General features: G+C 45.7%; 1 protein-coding gene across 1 annotated transcript; it reads right to left on the bottom strand.

Moving 5' to 3' along the window:
- Positions 1 to 2,460: 2,460 nt before the first annotated feature.
- On the bottom strand, positions 2,461 to 24,076 carry Copz1 (COPI coat complex subunit zeta 1). The gene is made up of 9 exons (XM_047551621.1): positions 23,988 to 24,076; positions 12,413 to 12,481; positions 10,760 to 10,841; positions 10,051 to 10,142; positions 8,479 to 8,534; positions 6,806 to 6,883; positions 6,134 to 6,185; positions 4,595 to 4,633; positions 2,461 to 3,816 (listed from the first exon to the last, which is right to left on the bottom strand). The coding sequence occupies exons 1-9, from the start codon at positions 24,003 to 24,005 to the stop codon at positions 3,769 to 3,771; spliced, it is 534 nt and encodes a 177-aa protein (XP_047407577.1). The 5' UTR covers positions 24,006 to 24,076; the 3' UTR covers positions 2,461 to 3,768.
- Between the last annotated feature and the right edge of the window lie 2,769 nt (positions 24,077 to 26,845).

Genomic DNA, 26,845 nt, shown 5'->3' with positions numbered 1-26,845 from the left:
TTCCTTAGAGTCTCCATCTGTCCTGCCTCTGCCACTCTTTAGTCCAGCCATCTCCCCTACCTCAGTCCTACCATGAACCCCGTTCTGGCCGGGGTGGGGGGACCTTTGGGAGTCAGGTTGCAAGGAGAGATGGGAAGAAAAAAAGAGGGTCTGAAGGAGTCCCTGCTGTGACGGGAGGTCTGAGAATCATATCAGGTTTTGCTATGTTATGGAAGTAGAGGAGGTGATAGGGAGAGAAGCACAACTAAGGGAGGAGAGGTGAACAGGAAGGCCAGAGACTCACAGAGAAAGATGAAAGGGCAAACACGAAAGGGAGAAAGACAAGGACTCTAAGTGTGTGTTTGGGGAAGAATGAAGGGAAGGAGCTGAGGAGGATCTACTGTCTCACATGACACAGATCCAGAGACAGGGTCCAGAGACCCTGCCAGACAAACAAAAACACACTGTCCACCATGCACCACTGTCCTGGATGCTCACCGGCCCAGGAAGTTCTAAGAGGCCTTTTTCTCCCGTGCAGACAGTCTTGAAGTGTTGGTTCCCTCCCCACTAACCTCCTCCTCTGCCACCTCCTTTCCTCCCCTCGTGAGAATGACATCAGCTCTGGCTGCCACTGTCCTCAGCAGTGTTGCTGATGTACTCTCCCATGGGTGCGACAGAGGCCAATCACCCCTGCCCCACCCATTCATTCTCCAGCCCAGGAGCCAGGAGCCTGGGGTTACACAGCCCAGCACCCTGCAGTGGGAGTGGGAGGAGGCTGCACCAAGAAGGTGGCTGCAGGAAATGGTGGGAAATGAGGGGACATGGGTACCAGGGGGAGGGAGAAGAGCCTAAGGGGGGCACTTGAGGAAGAGAAGCTGCAGTAAATCACTCTGTGGGGGGGCTCCCTCTGCCTGAGCTCAGTGGGGTGGGGAAAGGATAGACATTGGGGGGGATGGGGAATTGCCACATCTGGCAAGCAGGTGTCTGGCACTGTTCAGGCTGTAGTCACTTTCCCAGCCAAAGGGGAAGAAGGGGGAGAGGGGAGGAGGGGCCTCTTAGAGTCCCCTGGGAAACAGGGAAAGGCTCACAAGCAGAAATTCAGAGGCCCACAACCAGACCAAAAAAAAAAAAGCAAGGGAGATCATGCAATGTTCCCATCTCTGCTTCAATCAGTGTTAGGATGGATTCCTGAAAGAAAATGGCTGAGAATCCTGGGTAATCCTGGGCACCTAAAGTTTCATTCCTAGTGGGAAATGGAAGACTGGAGAAACGAGCTTAGAGAATTCCAAGTTGGAGACTGTACAGAACTCAACCCACACCATCACTAGTCACCAGCCCCCAACTCCAGCACTAACACTGCCCCTACCCAAAGGCCACGCTGGGTGATAAGGCAGGTTAGGATGCTAAGTCTGGGCACTACTTTTTCTGCAGCTCAGGCAAAGATAGATGTGATTCCAGCCCTCCTCCTACCCGCTGCACTCCAGCTTTCAATGCAGGACCACAGGCAGGAGTGACATAATAGAACATCCTTCTTTCTTTCTATCTGCTGAGAGGAGTCCTGCACCCAGGTGCCCCCCATTTGCTGAGCCTAACTGCCACGCTGCCAGAGAGGAGGAGGCAAGACTGTGCAACTCTAGGTTTCATGTCCTGATGCTGCAGAGGCTCTCTTCATTCTTGCACCTTCCTCTCATCCTTTCCATTCTCTTGCTTAATCCTGGAATTGCAGGCCCAGTTCGTAAGCAGTAGAGGTGACTGAGAAGGAGACCCTTCAAAGTGCAGTGGAGAGGAGGACTCCCCACTCTGCCCCCTCCTTAAAATCCTGCAGAGGAAGGGGAAAGAAAACCAAAGCATTCTCCTGTCGCCGCGGCAACCATAAAACCCCCAGCTAAATCCATCTTGTGAGCTCACCGCCCCATTAAGATGCAGGGCCAGGCTCTGCGCCAGCCCAGCCACATTCATTTGTGCGAATAAAGGTGGAGGAGGGGGAGGGGAGCAGGCTCTGGAGGGACGGGGAAATGGCGAGAAGAGGTTATTTACACCGCCGTCCTGACCTTCTGGAGCAGCGCTGGCTCCGATAAATAACCCGCTCAGCGCCGTTTCAGAGCAGGAGTGGGAGGTGCAGGAAGGGAGCAGGGGCTGGAGGAGAGCCCCCACGCAGGTGCGCGTCTCTGGGTTACTAATGGCTGAGGCGGGAGCAGGCAGCTGGCTTTGGGGGTGGTGGGGGGAGAACTCAGTTCCCTGAGACTCCCACTGAGAAAATACCATCCCCACCCCACCCCTGGCGCCAATTTCCAGGCGAGGGGACGGAGCGATGCCAAGGAGGCAAACAGCCCCGTAAATTAGGGATGGGGGGGGTTGAGTTGCTGGGGAGTCTCTGAGGTAGGAGGGAAGAAATATTATAAGATGGGGAGTGGGAGGGGGCTGGAGGAATAGGAGTAGCTGCCAAAAAGAGAGGAAGAGGAACAGAAACATCACACAAAGGCAGTTTGGAAAAAAATGTTTATTCCTCTTCACACAGAGCAGTACAGGAAGGTGGCCATCTCCTGAATGTACATCTCTTACACCAAGACACCCCTCAAATATGCCCAGTTATCTGCCCCACTCATTGTTGGAGAACTGGCAGTTAGTGGTTGGGACAGAATGTTTAAGTCTCAGGAAGGTTATCTTTTTGTGGGGAAGAAGTTTTAGGGGATAGGGGAATTAGAACCAAGAGTGGATAGTTCATCTTCTTATCCTGATGAAATCCAAACCCCAAAGGAAAGTCACCTCTCCTGGCCACCTAAGGAGGGGAAGAGCCCAGACCTATGGTACTGCTTTTATGTAAGGCCGAGGCCAAGGAAGAACAGGGTTAAGCAGCAGATTACAGACCCAAGGTAGAAGAGCAGAGGGCATGTTGGGAGCTGAGGGGACAGGCCCCTCAAGGCCCAAGTAGTAAGTCCCCCTCCTTCCCCAGTTCTGAGCAGAAACTCTCCTTCCCAAGACTAAAACGGAGTTTTGTTCCAGGGACTGGCTTTGCTCTGGGACAGAGAGGACAAATCAGGTAAAAGGCCCATGGGTAGTAAAGATGGAGAATTAAGGTAGCAGATCAAGAGATGGACCTCCCCAGAATGACCACTCACAGACCACAGCAGATCCCGTATGCCAGGATCAGGGTGGAGAATGAATTTTATAAGCCCTACTCCGTAATATTTAAATCACTGTTTTTGCCACTCTGCCCGCTCCATATAAGCTGCCTCTAGTCACTTCTTCAAGGCAAAGGACAGGACAGTAAGATGAAATGGGGGGAAAGGCTGAGGCCAGTAAGTGGGCTGAGGCTGAGACTGGACACCTCTCTACCCATCCCCACCCTCACTCATACTGCAGAAGGAATTCTCCTCCCACCTCCACCCTTACTGGACATAGGGGCTGTTGGGATAAGGCCTAGTAAAGGCAAAGGGAGGAAAACACTCAGCACATTCTTTCTCCTGCTTTGATCTGGAGTGGAGCTACAGCAATGGGCAAAGGAGTTGAGGAGAAAATATGGGGGTAGGAGAGCATGGAACAAAATCCAGTCTAGGAAGGAAAGAGGGTGTTTCCCCTGCCCTGCATCCGAATCTGGTGGGAGCTTTACTCCTAGCAGGAGTGAGGAGAAAGAAGTGTATGGGGGAGGGGGCAACCCCAGACAGGATGGAGATTTAGGGATCCCTTCTGATCCCGAGATGACCCTGAGAGCACCGGTTGGGGCCTGGATGAGAAATCACAGCAGACATGCGGATTTTTGAGGGGGGCGAAGAGCCAGGCACGGGGTCTTCACCGGAGGAGTGACCACTTGATCTGTTCTTTAGCTGACTGCAGCACCTGCAGAGACAAGGGCAGCACTGAGGGAGACTTGCTGAGGGGCAGGGTGGGAAGGGGGCAGGGCTCTCCTTCCCCTCACTTGCCTTCCCCGTCCTTAGAAGAATGAGGAATAGAAAATCCCCAAGGATAGAGGAATAGGAAGAAGTCTCTAAGGCCCTAGAGGATTGTCAGTTTGGGAAATTCCCCCAAAATTCAAATCCACTGGGGGGATGAAGAGAGAAGAGGTATACCTGGGAGGAAAGAAAAAAACTGGGGTTACTGGACATATGTTAAAAAGAGGAGGTTATACATCCAGACGAACTCCTTAGTGAGGATTTCAAGTGGGTAAAAAACAACCCCTCCCTTGGCCCCTGAATCAGGTAGACAGACAATCTATCTGCAGTCAAGGTAGCAGGATGGATCTGCAAAACTTGTGTATCCTAGAATATGCATTTCCAGCCCTCATTTGAATAATAAGAGAAAGAGAGTGTGCACACACACGCACACAGACCATCTGCTTAAGGCAAGCCTCTGCTGGGGAATAAATCACTGAGCGAGGCATCAGGCAGGGAGGGTTTGAAGGGTACTGAGGAGGGCTGACAGTCACTGCTCACATGCAACTGGGAGAGGAGTTTGGGAGTGAGGGTGGGGAGCACAGGGCTGTGTGACTCTCTGGAATAAGAGGGAGCCAAGGAAGATATCTGGATCTCCAGTCTCATTCAGACTTGGCAAGTTGGGATGGACTACTTTTCCCCTTTAGTGACTCCATCCATCTGGAGAGGAAGAGAGAAAGTCATACCTGAGACACGGTCTGCTCCGTTAAGGGGACATCTTCACCCTGTGGCACAGAGACAAGCATTTAGGTTGGAGGCTGGTAGTAGAAAAGGAAGAGGTGGTCCTTTAAACTGAAGCAAAGGGCAGGTACCCTCAACTTCTCAATCCCTTCTAGGGACTAGTACAGCCACAGTTTTACTTGGCCAGAGGGACCATAAACACAAAAGGGTCATTTTATCCATCCTCCATTTTAAGCAAGACTTCTTAAAAAGATTTATTCCATTTCAAGTAATCAGCAGGTTATCTGATCCTCAACTCCCTCAACTTGGGGGTGGGGACCTGATTCCTAGTCAGAGAAGACCTTCCCTGAATATCAATATCGCTGGGGAAAGGATGAGGGGGAGCCAGGGGTAGTTTAATGGATCCCGCAAGGCCTGATGGGTAACGACGGCATGTTAATTTGAAGAAATAAACTGCTGCAACAGCAGCCTGAGAAGGGGAAGGGGGGAGCTGGTGGTGGGGGACCCTCTCTCTTGCCACATAGAGACATATGTTAGAGGAGAAGATTAAACTATGCAAATGGAGCCCACGGCAGTTAAGAGAGAAGATTTCCCATTACCCGGCACTGTCAGCCTTCACTCTATGGAGGTCAGAGCTGGGACATTCTATGTATGGAAAGATTTGCTTTGCTCAGACATCTTAGCACCCCCACAATTTGCAGGTGGGTTCTCTGTGTACGCACCACGATCTCTGCAGCAGACTTGCATCCTTCTGTAGCTAACTCAGAGGCCCCTTTCTGATATCACTAGCACCAAAGAGTACTTAGGTTCTGGTGAATAAGTTTTTTGTTTTTTTTTTTGTAATGGGATTGAACCCAGGTGTGCTTAGCCACTGAGCCATAGCCCTAGCCCTTTTTACTTTTTATTTTGAGACAGGGGTCTTGCTAAGTTGCTTAGGGCCTGGATAAATTTTTTTCTTTTTTTTTTTTTGGGTGCTGGGGATCGAACTCAGGGCCTTAGTGCTTACAAGGCAAGCACTCTATGAACTGAGCTATCTCCCCAGCCCCGGGCCTGGATAAATTGCTGAGACTGGCCTCAAACTTGTGATCCTCCTGCCTCACCCTCCATTTACCATTTCATCCATAGCCAAGCCACTGGGATGACAGGTGTGCAACACCACACCCAGTTACAGAAGACTTTAAAAGACAAGAAAGACACTCCTCTGTCTCAGATAAGTGGATCTAGTCTCAAAGAGGAAATAAGTCAACCTCAACTTTCAGAACCATGAATATTAAAGTTTCTTTTATTTCATCATTCATTCAATATGCATACATTGTGTCTACTTTGTGCAAAGACAATAAGAGATGCTAAGTATCAAGTTAGGGAAGAAATAAATTCCTTTGCATCCCTTCCTTGGGATACTGAGATAGGAAGGAAGGAAAAAAAGTTGTATGTATTCTATCAGCCCAGACCCTTAGACACATTCAGTTGGTCTGGCTCTGGAGGATGCTTATGGATAGATTTGACGGGGGAGTGGGCACAGGAAAACACTGTTGCTTACTTACCCTTAATGCCACCCGGTGTACAACTTGCTGGGGATCACTCTCTAAGATCACCCTATAAAGACAAAAAAAGAGACCATTGTTCACTTTGGGCTGTGTGTGTGTGTGTGTGTGTGTGTGTGTTTCTAGGGATTGAACACCCAGGGGTGCTTTTTAATTTTGAGACAGGGTCTCACTAAGTTTCCAGCACTGGCCTTGCTCGTTCAATCCTCCTGCCTCAGTCTCCTGAGTCACTAGACTATAGTCATGTGCCAGCACACCAGGTCCCCCAGCTCTTTTTATTTTTGTTTTGAAACAAGGTCTCACTGGGTTGACAAGGCTGCTTTTTCTTTTTCTTTTTTTTTTTTTTTTTGGGTACCAGGGATTGAACCCAGGGGCGCTTAGCCACTAAGCTACATCCCCAGGTCCTTTTTTATATTTTATTTAGAGACAAGGTCTCACTGAGTTGCTCAAGGCCTTGCTGAATTGCTGAGGCTGGCTTTGAACTCATGATCCCTCCTGCCTCAGTCTCCCGAGTAGCTGGGATTATAGGCGTGCGCCATGATGCCTGGCATGTTCGCTGTGTCCTGATGGACCAACTACTATAGGGATAGAATTCTGACCACTTAGCCCATTTGACTTCAAAGAGGAGCAGCCACCCCACCATCCCAGATCCAGGCAGGTTAGAGAACTCACCCTCCATCTACGATTTCATCCACAGCCAAGAAGAGCCCCTCCATGTTCTCCAGCAGAGCTCGCTTTTCTACATTTTTCCTGAATCCCCAAAGAAGAGAAAAACCAGTCCTTGTGTGATGGAATCCTAAGACACTGTCTGGGTAGACACTGTCTGAACTAAACCAGTAAATGTCTCCAACAAGCACATAAAGAGGTGAATAAGGTGAAGAACTTTTTAGCCAGTTGACTCTACTGTAAACTTCTTCCTATTCTTGAGTGCTATGTAAGGATCAGGAATATCAGAAAAGACTGTGAACACATAGGCTGATTATCCAGAGCTATTATTTCTTTCTTTTCTTTTCTCTTTTTGGTACTGGGGATTGAACCCAGAGGCACTTTAACACTAAGTTACATCCCCAGTCCTTTTTTCTATTTTATTTAGAGATAGGGTCTCACTGAGTTGCGTAGGGCCTCACTAAGTTGCTCTGGCTGGCTTTGAACTCACAATCCTCCTGCCTCAGCCTCCCAAGCTGCTGGGATTACAGGCGTGCACCACCTCGCTGTGCCTGGATCTCACTAAATTGCCAAGGCTGGCTCGAACCTGAATCCCGAGTTGTTGGGATTATCAGTACAAGCCACTGAAACTGACTTAGATACATAATTTTTTCCTGCGTGATGTTTTCCTACCATGATGTTGCTCATGACATTGCTTATAAACATAGACATCAGTGGGTAGAAAAAAAAAAACAAACAGAGCTAAAAATCTGGAGGTGGTGGGAGGTGGGAAGGGGTTGAATATAAACCCTATCTGCACTCGAGCTCTGAGAAACCACCTACGGCTGGCTCTGCTCCTCGTCTTCCCCCTCCCTTACCAGTTCTGCTCAGGCTCAGAAAAGAATTCCAACAAGGGGGCTAAGAACAGTCAGGGTCCGTATCCACCAGCCACAGATCCGGTGGTTGGGGCATGTGGCCTGTCACATCCGTCAGTTTGACTCTTTCACTAGATTACCCGAAATGAAGTCTATTCATTCACCTGGCTGAAAAATAAATCATCCCCTTCCTGAGGAAACCTGAGCCATTTGCCCTGCTGATTTTGTGGGGCTGAGAGCGCCTGCTGTTCTGTTCCGGATGGCTGTCTGTACTGGGTTCACTTGGGAACTAAGTTCAGAGCCCTGGGTGTTTTCAGGAAAAGTATCTTATGTCTCTTCTCTTGCCCATCAACATGGAGAACAGAGGGCTGGGGGCGGGGGTGGAAAGGGAGGACAGGGTAAACAGCACATTCTTCCTGTTCTATAGAGGGGAAAAATTAAGGGATAGAAGTGGAAACTTGGGAGTGCTGCCTCCATTCCCAAAGCATAGAAGTTTCACATGGTGCACTTCCTTATGCTTGCTCTTTGCCTACTTCTCATGCGAAGAACAAAGCCTTGTGCCTCAGAGAATGAAGCCTCAGGAGGGGCTGGAACTCCGACAGAGCCACGGGGACCAGTAGGAGAAGCCCTGTTCTCAGAATTACTCCATGGGAAGGACGCGCTCTCCATCCAGTCTTCCCCCCTCAGTGTGAATTACTCTGAAATAATAAGCCCACTTCTTGAACTAAATCGACTCCCTGGAGCCTCTGCTAATCCCCCACAAATCCTTGGGCCTGAAGAATAGTTACTTTCTCTCCCAAGCCAACATTAAGAATGGCTGCTCACCTTAGCATCTGGCTCAAGGAGTCGAAGAGGCAATTCAGAACAGCCATAAGCATCAACTGTTGAGAGAGAGAGGAAGAAGGAAAAGGATCAAGGCCCTATAAACTGCTACCCAAAAGAAAAACCCTCCAATTCGTTAACCATCAAAATACACAGACTTTCTCAAAGGACCAGAAACATAAGGTGGAAGTGAGTACAAAACAGGAAGAGGATGTATGGTTTCTCACAGAAGTGCATTCTGCCACACCATCCCACATTTAGCCAGCAGTTTAAATAAAACTTCCTGTTGTAGTCCTCCACATATCTTTTTTTTTTTTTAAACTTTTATTTATTTATATTTTTAATGTGGTGCTGAGGATCGAACCCAGTGCCTCACACATGCTAGGCAGGCATGAGCCACACCTCAGCCCTCGAGGTATCTATACTAACTGTGTACGTGTTATCTGATGTCTTAGGTACAGAGGAAAATCATTGCTGAGGTCAGAGAAAGACAGCATGGCTAGTAGAAAGAGTACAGCCTTTTTTTGCCCCCCTGCTGGGGCTGAAAATCCAATCCTGAGCATGTTAAGCACACACTCCACCAAGTGTACCCTCAGTCCAAGCACGGGGCTTTTGAGTCAGACAGAACTGGGTCTGAACCCCGGCGGAGCCATTTCCTATGCATATGACCCTGATAGAATTATTTCACTGAACCACATGAAACTGCCACTTTTGTAGTTTGACAATGGTCACAAAAAATAATTTTATGGTTCCTCATGGTTTGGTTTCTCCATTGGCAAAATAAAGACACTGACACCTACAACTCACAGAAGTGCTGCAAGGTTTAAATAACAATGTGTTCAGCAAAGCACTCCCAGCAATAAGAGCTCAGGAGGAGGTGCATCTCTCGAACTTTGACTTTTGCTGAAAATTATCTGGGTGCTTTTTTTTTTTTTTTTTTTGGTAGTTGTAGATGGACAGCAAGCTTTATTTTATTTGTTTATTGTTAATTTTTATGTGGTACTAGGGATGGAACTCAGTGCTAGGCAAGCACTTTGCCACGGAGCTACAGCCCCAGCCCCCTAGGGGCTTATTTTTACCTATCTACTCTTATGGAAGTTGCTACTGCTTGACATAAATGGTTTTTCCTGCATATAGCATGCAGGCTAGGACTTCACCCATAGTCCCATTCACACTGTATGACTTCATCAAGTGACCCATTCATACTGTATGGCTTCAGCAAGACCCAGAATATCTGCTCATTAGCTCAAACTCAGTCAGGTATACACCATTCACAGCAGGACTCAGCATCCCGTCCCCCCACCTTGACCACACCTCAGAAATCCACCTTAAAAACCACTGCAGGGAAGGATATTAAAACCTATATTGTGTCTTCTATATGGAAATAAGAAAATGGACCTGGGAAAACTTCCTTTCTAGGCAGATTCATTTGTGGGGCCATGGTGGAGACCACTTGGTTAGCCCTGTCAGAAGCCAGAGGAATGTGGCTCTCTTAAGCCCAAAACAAGTGGCTTTGTCCTGCCTATGGTTTAGGAAGTGGGACCAAAGATAGTAAGAAGGGTTGGGGATTCTCACCTCATTTTCATAGGAGCTGCCAATCACATAGAAATAGAGATCGATACTACTTTTATATACCACTGTCAGGCCTTCCAAGAGGGCAATTTCACCTGTGGGGAGAAAGGTGGAAACAGTGAGTAGCCTAAGATGAGGAAGCAGAACAGAAGGAGTTACTGTGAACTCCTGGTATTCAGTGGTTTGGGGTCAAGGTAAGGCAGGCTCTAATGACCTCAAAGACTTAAGCTGATCTATTCTTTTTGGGTGGTAGCAGAAGGGAAGTTTAAACTGGGGGAGTCTAAATGTATCTTCTCCTCTAGCCTCCCTCCCCCACTCCTAACCACTACACTTATTTCCCTTCTTGTATATGAGACAGGATACTAGTCGATCCTTCGGAGGTGAAAATGCAGAGCGGTCACCTTTACAGACTTCCATTTACCTGCCCTAATGGATGCGGTACAATAAGCAGAGCTGCAGTTAAATTTGTCAAGTGAGGCTCATAAATCCAGGGACTAGACAGGTAGCTAACAGCCAACCTTCCAGCACGGTATTCCCGCGTGAGGTACACTCACCTCCCCATTACATTTCTGAAGAGTTTATTATATGAGGGGAGGAGGAAAAAAAGAAAAAGGAGGCATTCATTTTATCCTTTTTCTACAGTCCTGCAGCCACCCCCTTCCCACCATGGTTCACCCCCAATACAGGGAGTAGGGAAAGGAAAATGACCTACTGTCAGTCCGATGGGTCTTGTTGAAAATATTCTTCTCAAAGGCCTTTTGCTCCTTGACACTGGGGTAGGTGTCGTCATAGTACTGGTCAGAGGGAAAGGAGACAGGGTTGGGTCATTAGAGCTGGGAGCCCAGAATGATTAGTGACGACGCTTTGCCCTGGGATCTTGGATTTCTCTCTTTCAAGGCATGGGGTGAGGGAGAAATACTGACAAGGAGAAGGAGGGGAGGGCTATAGAGGCAGGGAAGAAGCAGAGAGTAATCCAATTTAAAGAGAGAATTAAAGGACCCTGCTATGAGCAATCCCACTTCACATTGCTGAGACAGAGGGCAAAGTCCTACCAACCCTATAATAAGACCCTGCTTGGGGTTGGGGATACAGCTCAATTGGTAGAGTGCTTGCCTTGCAAGCACAAGGCCCTGGGTTCGATCCCCAGCACGGCAAAAAAAAAAAAAAGAAAAAACTCTGCTTTTTTTGTACCAGGGACTGAACACAGGGGTACTTAACCACTGAGCCACATCCCCAGCCCTTTTACTTATGTTTTCATTTTGAGACAGGGTCTCATTAAGTTGCTTAAAGCCTCACTAAGTTGCTGAGATGGGTCTCGAATTTGTGATCCTCCTGCCTTGGCCTCCTGAGTCACTAAAATTAAAGAAGTGTGCCACCACACCTGGCAATGAGGCCCTGCTTTTATCTGCATTCTAGGAGAGCTCTCCTAAAACCATTCCCACCAAGTGCCTCTGGGGAGCTGCCCTGTCAGGGAGCGATGCCAGAGGAAACAAAGACTAGAAGGGCAAGACTCTTCCTCAGACACTCCCTCGCTGTATGAAGCTGAGGAATGAGGAAAGACTGTAAAAACCTCTTCCATAGCAAGGCAGCCCTGTCCTGTGGTCTCTCAAGTCTCAGCTTTCCTTTCTGCAAAGTAAGAGAAGCAGGGGCAGTCTAGCACATTGCTGAGCCTATTCCCAGGCTCTCCCTGGCAAGGGGGCGGAGATGCAGGCTGCTAAATTGTTCTGCTCTTTAGGGGCTAATCCGTCGCAGTCAGCTGAAGACCTATGACAGGTCTGGCATTTAGTAACTGGATAACTGTTTCAAAAGGTGTCCTGCATAGTTACATCCAATTACAGGGAGGAACAGCTGGTGAATTCTAAACTAATCTCTACCTGCTGATTGATTTATGCTATGCTTGCCCGGAGTTAATACACCAGGGACAGAAGAAATTTCCACAGGAGGGGGAGAATATGGAGGGAAGAGAGGGGTGTCCTTTCTCCTCTCTTTCAAAAGATCCAAAGTTAAAAACACCATACTGAGAAGTCAAGAGGTAAGAAGCTTGGTGAGGCCTGTAAACCTAGAGCTGGAACCCTGGAACCACAAAAGAATTCCCGGGAAAATCCAAGCAGGTGACAGGGTAGGAGGGAAAGAGCTGGGAATGAGGAACATGGGCAGAGTGCTTCTAACATCTAGATACCACTTTGTTCAGGAACCAATGTTCCAAAGCTTCTCCGGACGCTGATGCAGGTGACAATGGAGGTCAAAGTCTGGGGACTTTGAAGATTCTCAAAATCATACTATCACTAGCAGAGAATATGAGTTAACAGAGCCAGTCTTAAGATTCTTTGTCCTGCTCCCAAATTAATTTGAAAGGGACTCTCACCTTGGCAAAAAGTCGATCTCCATCGTTGTCCAGAATCAGGATGGCTTTGACAGTATACAGGGAGGGTTCCTGAGGAGACAGGAACACACCTTCAGTCCGCAAGGCTCCCACCACTACTGGCACCCCAGATACTTTCCCCTAATCCCTTTGGTTACCTTCCCTGACACAGTAAGATTCTGACATTTCCCACTGAGGACGATCAAGTAGTAAGTGAACTGGGGGAGGGAGCGTTTCAACAAAGGACTCCAAGGCAGCAGCAGAGCAAGTGTCTGACTCACAGAGGGCTTAGTCAAGGTAGGTCATGCTGTTATTTCCAAATATTGTGGTACAGTTATTTTCCAAATTACCAGCCCTCCCTGGTCTCCTACACAGGTGGGTATGGAATGTGACCAGATTAATTAATAGGCATTGCATGAGGCCATTTGAAAACAGGGTTGAATGCCCTAGTATACTTGGAAGTTTCTGCAGTCCCAATGCAGTAGCAATGCAGAGGCATAAAGCAAGCCTCCCTAAACCACCCACACACTGAACAGAGGAAAATAAGTGTTTACGTGCACACAAACAGACCGACACACACACACCAGTTCTGAATGCCACCCAAAGAGACAGACACAGCCCGAAAACCCTCCTACCAAGCCCAATTTCTCCACTATATCCTAATCACTACCTACCACTTAACTTGCTAGGGGAAAAAACAATCTGACTCTTGGGGCTGGTAAGAAAATTTGAGAAATACCATGGAGACTGGAGGTAGTAAGCAAGAGGGGAGTTTTCTTTCAATCTCAAGATTCAAACTGAAGGGCTGAGGATTATTAGTTAGGTGGTAGAAAATGTGCTCTGCCTGCTTGAGGTCCTGGGTTCCATACCCAGGACCAAAAGAGAAAAAAGAATACTGGCTCTCATAAGGGAATCACATCATCAGACGAAAGGTTACATTTAATTCCGTTCATCAACTGCAAATAGAGGACTTTGCAAAGGCTCAGTGGTGGGCTTGGTGGCAGCTGTTGCAGCTCAGTGATAGGACACAAAAAAAAAACAAAAAGCTGCAGTGGCCTGGGGCTCTGCTCTCTTCTAATCAGCTTATTAGGAGGGGGGAAGGGGGAAGACAGGGAAGCACTGCTTCTTTCCTGGCCTTACTTAGCAAACCCCTAGTCCTCAAACACATTCTCCAGGCACATGTTTAACAAAGACCCAAGAGTATGGAGGAAAAAATTATAGCCAAGGATCCAGAAACTGAAGGGTTACAGCCTCTACACAGGTAAACTGGTTCATGAGGCTCCAGGAAGTGTAGGGTCCTGTGTCCCCACTGCACCACCAGGAACAAATCCAGCTCAGGAGTAGGGAGGGGGGATTAGGAATGAGAGTAAAGGGAACCCAGACTTTTGACAACAAGGTGATAAGAAATGTCAACTTTCTCAATTTGAATTCTTGAGGACAACAATTTTTGTTTTGTTTTGTTCACTGATTAATATGAGGGTCCAGAACAATGCCTGACATGTATTAAACTCTCAGTATTTGTTCAATCATAGAGAAAACAAAGGAATTCTGAAAATAAACATTTCTTGATTCAATAAGTATCTAAGGGAATTCTTTTTTTTATTTATTTTTATTTTTTTTTTTAGTTGTCAATGGATCTTTTATTTAATTTATTTATTTACATGAGGTGCTGAGAATTGAACCCAGTACCTCACACATGTGAGGCAAGCACTGCACCGCTAAGCTACAACCCCGGCCCTAAGCAAATTCTTACAATTAAATTTTCACCTATAAAGTGGATTTTCTAGTGTGACCATTTGGGATGATATTACTACTGACCTTACCTCTCCTTTCATAAGCAATCCTTACGGTGGTCCCCCCATATACAGTGCACTCTGGAATAAACAAGGTAGAAGGAACTCCTGCCTCCAACCAGGAAACTGCTAACTAGCAGAGGGAAGTCCTCTAGTCTAGTCTAAAAGGTAACAAATAGAAGCAGGTTTCCTAACTCCTACCTAGCTCCTCATACAAAGGTCATCCCATAAAGCAGCCTCTGTTCCATAGCAGCTTAGCTCCTCAATTCACCAAGAGGGAGACACCAAAGGGTTTCCCTGTTAGTGAATTGTGAATGAGTTTCTTTCTTTCTTTCTTTCTTTTGGTACCAGGGATTGAACCCAGGGGCACTTAACTGCTGAGCCATATCCCCAGCCCTTTTGATTAAAAAAAAAAAATTTTTTTTTAGTTGTCAATGGATCTTTTATTTTATTTATTTATATGTGGTGCTGAGTATCAAACCCAGGGCCTTAACACATACCAGGCAAGCGCTCTACCATTGATCCACAACTCCAAGACCCCCTTTTGATTTTTTTGTTTTGAAACAGAATCTTGCTAAATCTTTAGGCCTCACAAAGTTGATGGGTTGGTCTCAAACTTGTGATCCTCCTGCCTCAGCCTCCCAAGTCACCGGGATTACAGATGTGTGCTACTGCAACCATTTGTTTTGTTTTGTTTCCCTCAGAACTGGGGATTTGGGCTGGGGAGATAGCTCAGTTGGTAGAGTGCTCACCTTGCAAGCACAAGGCCCTGGGTTCGATCCCCAGCACTGCATATTTTGAGACAGGGTCTTACTAAGATGCCCAGGCTGGCCTCAAACTTGCTATACTCCTGCCTCAGCCCCTGAACAGCTGGGTTTACAGGCATGTACCACCACACTCAATGAAATGAGTTTTCTTAATGGAAAAAAAGAAGTCCAATAGAAGAAAATTTAGAAGGAATCATTTTTTTTTTTTCTGAACCTTTCCCCTGAAGATCCTTGGCGTTGTCCCTCTGTCCATTCACAGCAACTTTAGAGAAAAGCCCACTAGTTTAACCTGGACCTTAATCAGGCACAGGTGGATGGTTCTCGCAGGCATAGAATCTGGTATACTTAGAACACATGGGAACCCAAAGAAAAGAAAAGCCCCAATGGCCACAAGGCATTATCAATGTTCTTGTGGCCAACAAGGCATTAGTATCTAAACAGTGTGCTGGCAAAGAGAGAAACACATTCTCTGGGTTCCTTGCTCTTTTCATTGGCTTCCTAGAATACGTGCTTAAAAGAAATCCCAAAAGAGAAACATTGGGTCTTCCTGGGCAGGATAAAGATTGAGGAAGGCAAGGACAAAGACCTGATTCAATGTATTAGAGCTCTGGGAAGGAGAAAGAAGGCATTACAGAAAAGCCTGGCTAGTTCAAACTTCCAAAGGAAAAATCACACTGAAAACAGCGAGAAATTTAGACAAGAACTTCAATGCTGCTTGAAATTTCCATCCTACTACAGCTGAAGCCAGCAGCAGCCTCTTTACTTCTCCTGCCACCTCCTGACTGCAGCTGGTTCCACCTCAGCCTGGGGCCTTTACCTCTCAGGAGTGGGGAGGCCAGGAGTTCCCCTCATGCCATAAAACCAACCAGTTTAAAGGCCCCAGAAGCCATTACTGCTAATGTAATTTCATTTTAAGTTTTTGCAAAGGGCAAGTTTATAAATAACTCCCAGCTACTGAGAAATGGGCTTCCTAGACAATGGACTAGGCTTGACCTTGTAGCATATTAAATGCTGCTTGTTAAGTAAGATCCTACAAGCTTAGGCCCCTATTCAAAGGACTGAAAAGGTCTATTCTTCCCTCCCACTCCGAAAATGGGTAGCTGCTAGAAAGCTTTCGAGACAAAGTTCTGTGATGCACTGACTTTCAGAGAGCCACAGCCTGAGTGTATAACAGAACTTCACCTCAATGCTAATGGTGCCTGGAAATGGTGTACAGGCAGATTGGTTTGTAGGATGGGTGGCTTGGATAGATTTTCATGCATGTGTTTATGATCAAGAAATCTACAATGCTGTGCTCAGGACAGGTGATACACCAGAAAATTAGCAAATGAGGCTGCTGTGAATGTGTCTTCAACCCCTATCAAGGGCTTCTGATACCTGGTGATAACCACTGTCCTCCAGAACCCTCTCCCTCTGCACACGGAGGACTGGAGGCGGGGAGGTGGGGGAGGGGAGGTCATTCCTAGTGCTGCCCCCTGTGGGCCTCTGAAAGACCTGCAGCTTGCTCAGGACTACAGTCATCAGCAAAAGTTATTAAAATATAGCTCTGGTAGGGTTGTAGCTCAGTGGTAGGGCACTTGCCTAGCACGTGTGAGACACTGGGTTCGATCCTCAGAACCACAGAAAAATAAATAAAATGAAGGTACTGCGTCCATCTACAACTAAAAAAAAATAAGATAAAACTATATTTGTGTGTCTTTTAAGTAAACTAGTAGAGGTGGATTTTAAAAAAACACTGAGTTACTCTGTTTATATAGTTTTTTTTGTTGTTGTTTATATAGTTTTATATATTAACAGAATACTTTGGGGTATAACATATCTTGATATGCCACCAAAAGACTGGAGGAATGGTGTTAGGGCAGATAGGATATTTGGAAGCTATGACTAATTATTATATGATTCATTTAGGGGGGCAAAATCAAGAAGCCTTCATGGAGTTAGAATATGTTATCCACAAAGCAAAAGAGCAACAGGTTAAGAACCTGATTAAGATTCCCGGAAAGTTCTCATTCCTTACTTCAAGAGAAATTCTTAGGGCCATGCTGAAAGGGTGTACCCTGGCCTGGCAACAGGCCTCAATCAATCAGAGATATAAGATGCTATTCTCTCACTCCTATTTATACAGTAAAACCAAGACGGTAAAAACTCAAAGGAGAAATTCCTAGACACCACTCCCAGCTGCACATGGCTACACAGGTATTTTGCTCCCTGATTCTGTGCCAAAGTTTTTACAATTAAAAGCTCCTTTGGGGCTGAGGGCTCCAATTTGCAAGTCACAAACCTTTGGACTTCAGATGAAAAGAATTAGCTAAGGGTTTTGACAAGGACAAGCCGTTAGATTCAAGAAGAAAAGCTCAGGGGCTGGGGGTGTAGCTAAGTGGTTGAAAGCAAGAGAGGCCCTGGGTTCCATCCCCAGCATGAAGGAAAAACAAAAACAAAGACAAACAAATAAACAAAAAAAACCCAGAGCTCTAGAATAGTAACCACAGGTACCACAGAATATTATTACCCAGCTGACACAAGACCAAATATTGGTTATAAAGAAGAAACCGAACACGTCTTAGGAAGAACTGATGGCAGGAAGACATCTAGAAAGAATCTTCCTAGCCAACACAGACACAAAACATGGCTAGCTAAATCACCAGGAGTTCTGCCATTACAGGAGAAAGTGTCTCTAAATTCCGATGGCCCTTGTATTACTTTCTTGATCAGCCATACTCAAGTTCTCCCTTTTTCCCTGAGACCCAGCTTCCTCATGGGAGAAGTGAGAGGCTTGACCTAAATCAGTTAAAGTGAACACCTTTTTTGAGTAACCGCCGACTCCCTTCCCCCTTTATAAGCTGGTGAAATCTATGGACCTTGCTCCCAGCAAAGTTCACATTCACGAACTTAGGATTTCAAGGAGTTCACAGACTTGGGTTTAGAATTAAATAAGTTTGTCTCTGAAGATAATATAATAATATGGAAAATATTGGGGAAATGACGGATACTTTTATAAATTAGTCCTATAACCTCACACAAGTTAATGGTTTCAAAAAACAGGTGTGTGGCCTTTAGAAATTAATAAAGCTGAGAAACCTAACACAGCCAGCAGGGGGAGTAAACGCCAGCACTACGACCCTCCGGCTTTCAATGGCTGAATCTGCTGACTGTGACACGGGCAGGGTGAAGATGACCAAGCCTCTAACTCTTCAGAAATGCAAAGTCTTAGGTCCTTTCTTAAAACTCAGAAAGGCTGTCTATCTGCTGTAGAAATTCTCCTCGTGGCCGGTCACACAGTCCCTAACTCTTCAACCATCCTGGAAGTGAAAGATTCACAGAAATGCGGGACAATGATGCAGCACTGCTGGGAAGAGAGATGAATTGAAAAAGCTCAAATTAGACTCTATTCCACATGTGAGGCCTGAGAGCGGTATTAGACCCTCCTGCTGCCCCAGTTTGGAATTCAGAAGCCCTCCCTTAAATATCACTCGGCAGAGGAACCGAGCGAATGGGGCTAGACTCATTTCTGATGCATTCTTGGTCATCGTTTGTATCATGATGTAACCCACTGCCCCCACCATCTGCTCCTAAAAACAAATGTTAGTCTCTGAAAGACTGAATTGACAGCCTCTGTGTTTATTTTTCAGTCTATTTACACTCCCAAATCAACGCCTGAGGCAGAATTACTCTCCTCTCTGGTTTTAGTCTCTCACTAAAAACTATACAATAGAAAAGGAGCTGGAGAAAATTCACTGTCAGAACTATCCAGACCAATTGGCTATGGATATGGACGTCTAAACAGAGAATGGGGGGAAAAAAAAAAAAAAAAGTCAAATGAATGAGAAGACAATCTTCCTCTGCAGCATAGATGACTTAGGTTACACAACAGGAAGGACTTCCTGAAGAGATGAGGAGGTCAAACACCAGCAGAGGTCAAAAAGGCTAGGAAATATAAGGACAGGAGAGATCTTTCTAATAATCTGATGTGAGAGAAAAGTCATTCTGCCTGGAAACAGGAGAGGCAATTGTGAGAAAGCCCTTGCCAGCACGGGCATCTCAGAATGTACGTGGACCCAGCCTCCCAATCCATCTTCATCAGCTACCCACGGCACCCGCCTTCCCTCCTCCTAATCACTCCAGCCTAAGTGGGTGGGTTGGCACCGACTCTTTTTTATTCCCATTCCATCTTTTATTTGCCTCCTCTAGTTCCCTTTTCTCCAGTTGTCTTGTCAATATCCTGAGTCTGACCAAGTCACGTCAATGCAGTAAGTAAGAAACAGTAGCAAGACTCTAGATGAAAAAAGACCCTAGCCAGGCGCGGTGCACATGCCTGTAATCCCAGTGGCTTGGGAGGCTGAGATAGGAGGATCACAAGTCTAAATCCAGGCCTCAGCAACTCAGTGAGGTCCTAAGCAACTTAGCAAGACCCTGACTTAAAATTTAAAAAAAAAAAAAATAATAATAATAATAAAAAAAGGGGCTAGGGATATGGCTGAGTGGTTAAGCACCCGTGTTCAATCCCTGGTGCCAAAAAAAGATCCTAAACCTACCAGTAGACTCCCTCAAATATTGGAGTAATTGCACTCATCTTCTGCCACCCAGGGAGGACCTGGTTTCTCAAGGGGCTGGTTTTCTTCTCATGGAGGCCTCCTCCTCTTCTTCTGACCATGTGACAGCTCCCCTAGACCTTTGATATAATTTATACTTTGCCAGGGACCAACTCTTTCCCACTACTGTGAAGGAGAGGGAAAAAATATATATAAATATGTCGGAAATCTATAACGAGGTCTTCTTGGAGGGCAAGACATGGGGAGAGTTAGAAGCAGCCTCAATTGCTCTTTGGGGGTTTTAGTTCAAGCCAAGGTCTGCTTCCAGCAATCAACCATTAAAACAAGCCGGCCAGAGTAACAGCACAGTTTATTCTGATCATTTAATTTGAAGTGTCAATAAATTAAACTTCAATCAATTAAACTAGGTGTGCAATAACCCAGATGGACACCCCGACACCAACATAATCACAATAAAAATTTTTATGGCTGCCAGGGCCCTCACCGGGGGCAGTGCTGGCACTGCTCGAGCCCTAGCTGAGAAATATATCTCCACAGCACAGGAATGAGGAGATTGCTTCTCCTAACGAATTGGAGGGCCAGGCACCAGCAAGGACGCAGCTGGAAGAGGGGCACAGGGGACTGCCAGGAACGAGATGGGAGTGCTTTGGGGGCTTAATGTAATTGATACCTTTGCCCAAAGCAGGGGGAGGGGGCATTCAGGCCAAGTACCTCTACTGTTAGTGCCAAAGGAATTTAACAAAAGCCCCATTAAGATGATTCAGGAAGCAAAGGCCATGGAGCAGTATCAACCGTTAAGCGTCATTGATGTATTCTGCACCGTTTCTTCTTTCGTATATATGCACATCCTTGTGCACTTAGGATGGCCTAATTTTTTTAGTGAGGCTTGGAAATCGGGTCCTGGTCATTGTTTGAAAATAAAGTTATTACAGTGAGAAAGGACAGAATTAGAGCCTAGTCTATAAGGCACCGGAAAAGCACATAGGGAAATCCTGAGAGGATTAGGAAAAATGAAACCCGAGTACAAAGATTCAAGGATCTAAACTAGTGGAGGAATTCAGCTTTTTTTTGCAGTTGTGCTGGGGATTGAACCCAGGGCCTTGTACATGGGAGGCAAGCATTCTACCAACTGAGCTATATCCCCAGCCCTAGTAACTCAGCTTTGAGGGGAGACAAAGGTAAAGAAGGAAGGAAGGGGTAGGTGATTATCTTTAAGATTTCATTGGGGTTTTGTTTTTGTTTTTGCTTTGTTTTGTTGGTACTGGGGATTGAACCCAAAGCACTTAACCACTGAGCCACCACATTCCCCAGCCCTTTTTATTTTCACTTTGAGACAAGGTCTTGCTGAATTGCTTAGGCCCTCCCTAAATTGCTGAGGCTGGCTTTCAACTCACAGTCCTCCTGCCTCAGCCTCTCAAGTCACAGCACCTAGCAATTTCCTGACCCTGTCCTTCTTACCCTTCCCTTCTCAACATCCTATAGCTATGTGCCATGTATAAGTGAGAAGAACGCATTTGGATCAGATTTCTCCAGAGGTCCAGATGAATCAGCAAATAGAAATGTGAGAGGAGGAAGCCTAAAGACCTTTAGGAGTCTGCCCTCTCTGAGGAGTGACTTCAATGGTATCCTGGTACAGTAAACTTTCACTCAGTAGAGATCTAAGGTGAGATCCTGGGATCCCTTGTACTTTTGAAGTACTAATGAAGATGAAGACAAGAATCAGGAAATACTACTGAGGAAAAAGATAAGGAAATGAGAGAAAAAGGAGCAGTGAGAAAAGGTGATCTAAAAAAGGTGTAGCTGAATTTTGTGGGCCAGTATGTTAGGGTAGTGAAAAGTAGAGATTTAGGAAATATACTTGATTCTCAACTAAGACTCTTCATCTGAATCATCGAATACATAATAATATTTAAGTAAATCATTTTCTCACTTCTTCCAAGAATGGTACAAATAATGCCATGGTGGATACAGAGAAGCTGATTGGTTATACACAATGAATACCTTACGGCAGTAGGGCTTACTCCTCTCTCAGAATTCCAGTTGGGAAAGATTGGAATAGTGGGAAGGAATACAAATACTTAACTGGGGTCCAAATTAAATTAAAATTATAAAGAGGAAAAAATGTTGGCTAGAGATATGATAGAGGAAGAAAAATAACTCTTTAATATCCCAAGAACTCTGGAGATCAGCACAAAAAATTAGAACTGATACATGTTGGTACTTTTTCTTGGTCACCCCAAAAAGCTTTACATAATAGATGACTGAAAGGACAATTATGCATATTGAAAAGTAAAAAAGCCCCAATGAGAAAAACCACAGTAACATCAGAGACTTTGGGAGGATAAGGAAATCAAAATCTAATTCAAGTTTTTACAATGTACTTCTTTTAATAAGTCTTTTTCCCCATACCTTGGTTTCCCCTAACTCCATTATATAGGTTCCTGAAGACAAAGAATCGGTATGGTTTTTAAACGAAGTTCAGGGTAGCTGAACAAGTTAGCAAGGATCTTCAAATGCAGCATCTTAGACACAGATTAAACTGGAGGAATAAGGGAGAAGACACAGAACTAAGGGAAGAGAAAATGTGACAGATTTTCACATTTTGATCAAACTCTAAAGAATACATTTTGATCAGGTTTCTCCAAAGGTCCAGCTGAACCACCACTGCACACAACTAAGTGTTAAAAGGGCTCCCCAGGTGAGGCGCTGTGGTGCAGTGACTCAGGAGGCTGAGGTGAGAGAATTTCGAGTTCAAGACCAGCCTCAACAAATCAGTGAGCCCTTAAGCAACTCAGGAAGACCCTGACTCAAAACAAAATATAAAAAATGGGCTTGGGATGTGGTTCAGTGGTTAAGTACCCCTGGGTTCAATCACCAGTACCAAAAAAAAAAAAGACTCCCCAGATATCATCCTCCTCATTCCTTGGCTTTTAAGGAGACTGATTCCCTTTTAAATATATGTATGAAACAATCCAAAATCTTCCAAAGAAACCAATTCCCTAGAACGTATGCTAGTCTGTTACCTGGTTAAGAGCACTCATTAACTAACTATTGGGCATGGTGGTACATGCCTGTAATCCCAGCAACTCAGAAGGCTGAGATAGGAGGATTGCAAGTTCAAAGCCAGCCTCAGTCACTCAGCAAGACTCTCAGCAAGTTGGAGTCCCTGTCTCAAAATTAAAAATAAAAAGGGCTGGCGGTGTAGTTCAGTGGTAAAGTGCCCCTGGGTTAGATCCCCAGTACAAAAAAAAAACAAAAACAAAAACAAAACTCTTAATTGCCTGATACAGACAATACTTAAAACTACTCAAATTTTAAGCTTTCTACCTAAATTTAACCAACCCATATGAAAGAAGAAATTTTCTCTGACAGTTTGAAATGGAAGAATTAAAACCTATTATCTCCTTTTACTGATAAGGATCTGGATATGTACATGTATGAAATCTTAAGGAAAATAAGACAAGAAAGTTTCTTTGGGAAAATGCCTAAAGTTCAAATTAAAGGGGGGTGGAATTCCTATACCTACCTACACACACACACACACACACACACACACACACAAAACCCTCTGAACAGCCAGATAGGCACTTTTAAGGGGAATGCTCTAGTCCAGTTCTAAAGAAGGGGTAATAAGTATTTGAACAAGCAAAAGGACTAAATGAACTAGAGGGCTAATAAACCTCTTTAGCCACCACAATTCTCATGTAACCAGAGGGAGAAATTAGCATCCTAGATCCTACATTAAGAATTCCTATGGCTGGCGATGCAGAGCAGTGGTAGAGCGATTCCCTACCATGGGAGAGACCCTAAGTTCCCTTCCCACAAGGGCAGGAATCCTAAAGTGTATATAAGAACGGAAAAGAAGAGAATAGAGAGTCTGAGAAAATATTCCATGATCTATGCTAACTCTATCAGATACTCCAGAACTCCGATGGAATGCTGAGTCTTGATCATATGACATCCCTGTGTAATAGGGATTAACAGGAAACCGAAAACAATTTTTTTTTTTTTTTTTAAGGAAAGTGCCAGGTAGTTATCAATGGACACACAAACTCAAAACCACCAGGAGGGGCCTGTGATGACAACACATCTGTGTTCTAATTTTACAGTTTGAGGCAAGGATGAAGGTTTGGGGAAATTCAAGTGAGGATACCATCCAAAATGCTCAAAATGAGGAGGACCCTGAAGAATCCCAATCCAGTACACTTATAATCCTATGGATCCAAAGGACACCAGGTGCTCCCTTTAACTTTTTAGGGACTCTATGTTCTCTCCCCAGCAGGGCTTCCACTCTAAACCGAGGCTTAAAGTCCTGCACCAGGCCACACACTTATTACACCGGCCAGCAGAACCTTCTGTCCCCGAAGGTTACCCGGAACTCCCCTTTCTCCCCGCTCCCCCTCAGCTAAACCCTGACTCCCGGTCCCTCTGGGCACCGCAGCAGCTCTACTGCCCCTCCGGATCCTACCAAAATCAGCGCCTCCATCTTGCCCCGCAGCTGGTGCCGACGTGGAGTCGCAAAAGCAACGCCGCCGCTGATTGGCCCTGAGTCCTCATGAGACCCCTCCCAGGATAGAGCTCATTGGATAAGAAAAATCCAGCCATTGCTGCATTAACCAATAACTGTGGTAGCTTGCAAAGCGGAAGCAAGGTATCCAGACAGAAGGCGCAGGACTTTGATTGTCAGTTTGAACATTCAATAAAACACCAAAACCTCACAACTGAATGGGGCGGGAAGGTCAGCGGGGCGGGGTTGTTTCCATGGGAAATAGAGGAAGCGATTGTTAATTTTCAATTGGTAGAGCGGAGAGCACGTGATAGGGTCCTCCTGATTAGCGGCTTTAATCCGCACTCCCTTTAGAGGGCGCAATGTTCCCTTAGCCTTAAAGACTGGTCTTTCCTACCCTAATCCCTATTCCCAGCGCCCCCCATAGGTCCTACTTGATATTTACGGTGCTGTGGCCTGCTCAGGTTCCTTCAGCATCCTCACTCACTGAAAGTCTGCACGATCTTGTAGTTAGAACCAAGAGATGTTCAACCACGTTACCTGTATAAATCAAGACCTCCAGGAGTTGATTGCCACAGTAACAACCTCCCCAAGGTGGAGTCCCAGGCATTGCTATTCCAAAAATGGGCAAGAAGCCAGTGAATTTCTGAAAGCGGATTTTCTTTGGCTCAATGTGAAACAGGATGTTAGAGCTTTGGAGACCAGAAGAGACAGTAGGAGGGGCCAAGGGGTGAAGGGATCAGAGTAGGTGTACACTGAGGGTATAGGGAGTAGGGTCTGCGGTTTTCCAGTAGGGACAAGCCGTTGCAAAATGAGAAAAGAGAAGTTTACTGAATACTGGGATTTCACAATAAGGAAGGCTTTTAATGAAGTTTGACTTTCCCCATGCTTCAGTTCACTGATATAATCAGTGTGAGAGAGCCAGGCACAGTGGCACGCGGCTATAATCCAGTGTTTTAGGAGCTGGAAGGAGGAGGTTCTCAAGTTCAAGGGCAGTCTGGGCCGTTAAGTGAGACCCTGTCTCAAAATTATAAAAATTAAAAAAGAAAAAATAGAAAAGACTGGGGATGTAGCTTGTAGGTCAGTCGTAGAGTGCCCCTGGGTTCAATCCCAGTACCCTCCCCTAAAAAGAGGCGGGGGGGGTGGGGGGCGTGATAGCGGCAGTGTGTTCCTCTAGTCCCAGCTACTCAGGAAACTGAGGGAGGAAGATGGCTTGAGCCCAGGAGTTACAGGACATCCTTGGCAACATAGCAAGACCTACTTTCCAACTCTCTCTCCCTCTTCCTCCCCCTACCCTCTTTTTCCTGTACCCGGGATTGAACCCAGGGGCACTTTACCACTGAGCCACATCCCATCCCTTTTTATTTTTCTATTTTGAGACAGGATCTTGCTAAGTTGCTTAGGGCCTCTCTAAATTGCTGAGGCTGTCCTTGAACCTGCAATCCTCCTGCCTCAGACATCCCAGGCACTGAGATGCAGGCATGCACGACCCTGCCCAGCATAAATGTTCTGTTTTAGTTAGCTTTTTCTGCTGCTGTAACCAAAAGACCTGACAATATCAATTAAAAGAGGGAAAGTTTATCTGGGGCCTCACAGTTTCAGAGGTCTGAGTTCATAGATGTTGAACTTCATTCTCTGGAGCCTGAGGTGAGGCAGAACATCATAGAGGAAAGGTGTGGCAGAGGAAAACAACTGGGGATGTGTCACCAGGAAAGAAAAAGAAATTCCCCTCACCATGGACAAAATATATACCCCCAAGTGTACACCCCCAATGACAATGACCTACCTCCTTCAGCCACACCCATCCTGCCCACAGTTACCACCCACTTAATCCATTCTGATTAAGTTAAGGCTCTCATAATCCAATCACTTTGCCTCTAAACTTTCTTGAATTGTCTTACTTATGAGTTTTGGGGGAACACCTAATATTGAAACCATAACATGCACCAATTAAAAAAAAATATGGTAGCCAGGTGTGATGGTGCAAGTCTGTAATCCCAGCAGCTCAGGAGGCTGGCTGAGGCAGGAGGATCTTAAATTCAAGACCAGCCTCAGTGATTTATCAAGGCCTTAACCAACTTAGACCCTGTCTCAAAATAAAAACCAAAAAGGGCTGTGGATGTGGTTCAGTGGTAAAGTGCCCCTGGGTTCAATCCCCAATACCAGCAAAGAGAAAGATTGAGAGAGAGAGAGAGAGAGAGAGAGAGAGAGAGAGAGAGAGAGAGAGAGAAAGAGAAAGAGAAATAGGGAAGAGAATGGAGGAATGGAGAATGGAAACTGGAAAGGTACTTCATGGCCAGATTATGAAACACTTTGAAAGCTTCCATAGAGGGGCCAGTTGGTGTGGGAGTTGGAACTGTTACACTCTTTTGAAAACTATTCTGGCAGTATCCTATAAATTAAACATGGGTATATCCTCTCCTAGAGAAAGAAAAACACAACCCAATACATAATGATACATATATAAGAATGTGGCCAAATTTGGTGGTGCATGCTTGTAATTCCAAAGGTTCGGGAGGCTGAGGCAGGAGAATTGTGAGTTCAAAGCCAGCCTTAGCAATTTAGAGAGGCCCTAAGCAACTCAGTGAGACACTTTCTCTAAATAAAATTAAAAAGCAGTTGGGATGTGGCTCAGTGGTTAAACACCCCTGGTTCAATCCCTGGTATAAAAAAAAGAAGAAAAAGAAAAAGAATGTGTATTGTACAGGGCATGGTGGCACACACCTGTAATTCCAGCAATTGGGGAAACTGACACAAGAGGATGGAAAGTTCAAGGCCAGGCTGGGCAATTTAGCAAGACTGTCTTTTTTTCCACATGT

The sequence above is a fragment of the Sciurus carolinensis genome, chromosome 4, assembly GCF_902686445.1.
Source record: "Sciurus carolinensis chromosome 4, mSciCar1.2, whole genome shotgun sequence".
Taxonomy (NCBI): Eukaryota; Metazoa; Chordata; class Mammalia; order Rodentia; family Sciuridae; genus Sciurus; species Sciurus carolinensis.
Note: the sequence above shows the minus strand (reverse complement) of the source record. Positions and strands in the feature narration are given on the sequence as shown.

What these genes read in the sequence shown, in the direction of transcription:
- Copz1 (XM_047551621.1), bottom strand. An exon ending in GAGATCGACTTTTTGCCAAG is followed by an intron (nt 10,842 to 12,412) that starts GTGAGAGTCCCT and finishes CCCTCTGACCAG; the next exon opens with TACTATGACGACACCTACCC. An exon ending in GCAGCTCCTATGAAAATGAG is followed by an intron (nt 8,535 to 10,050) that starts GTGAGAATCCCC and finishes CTCTCTCAACAG; the next exon opens with TTGATGCTTATGGCTGTTCT.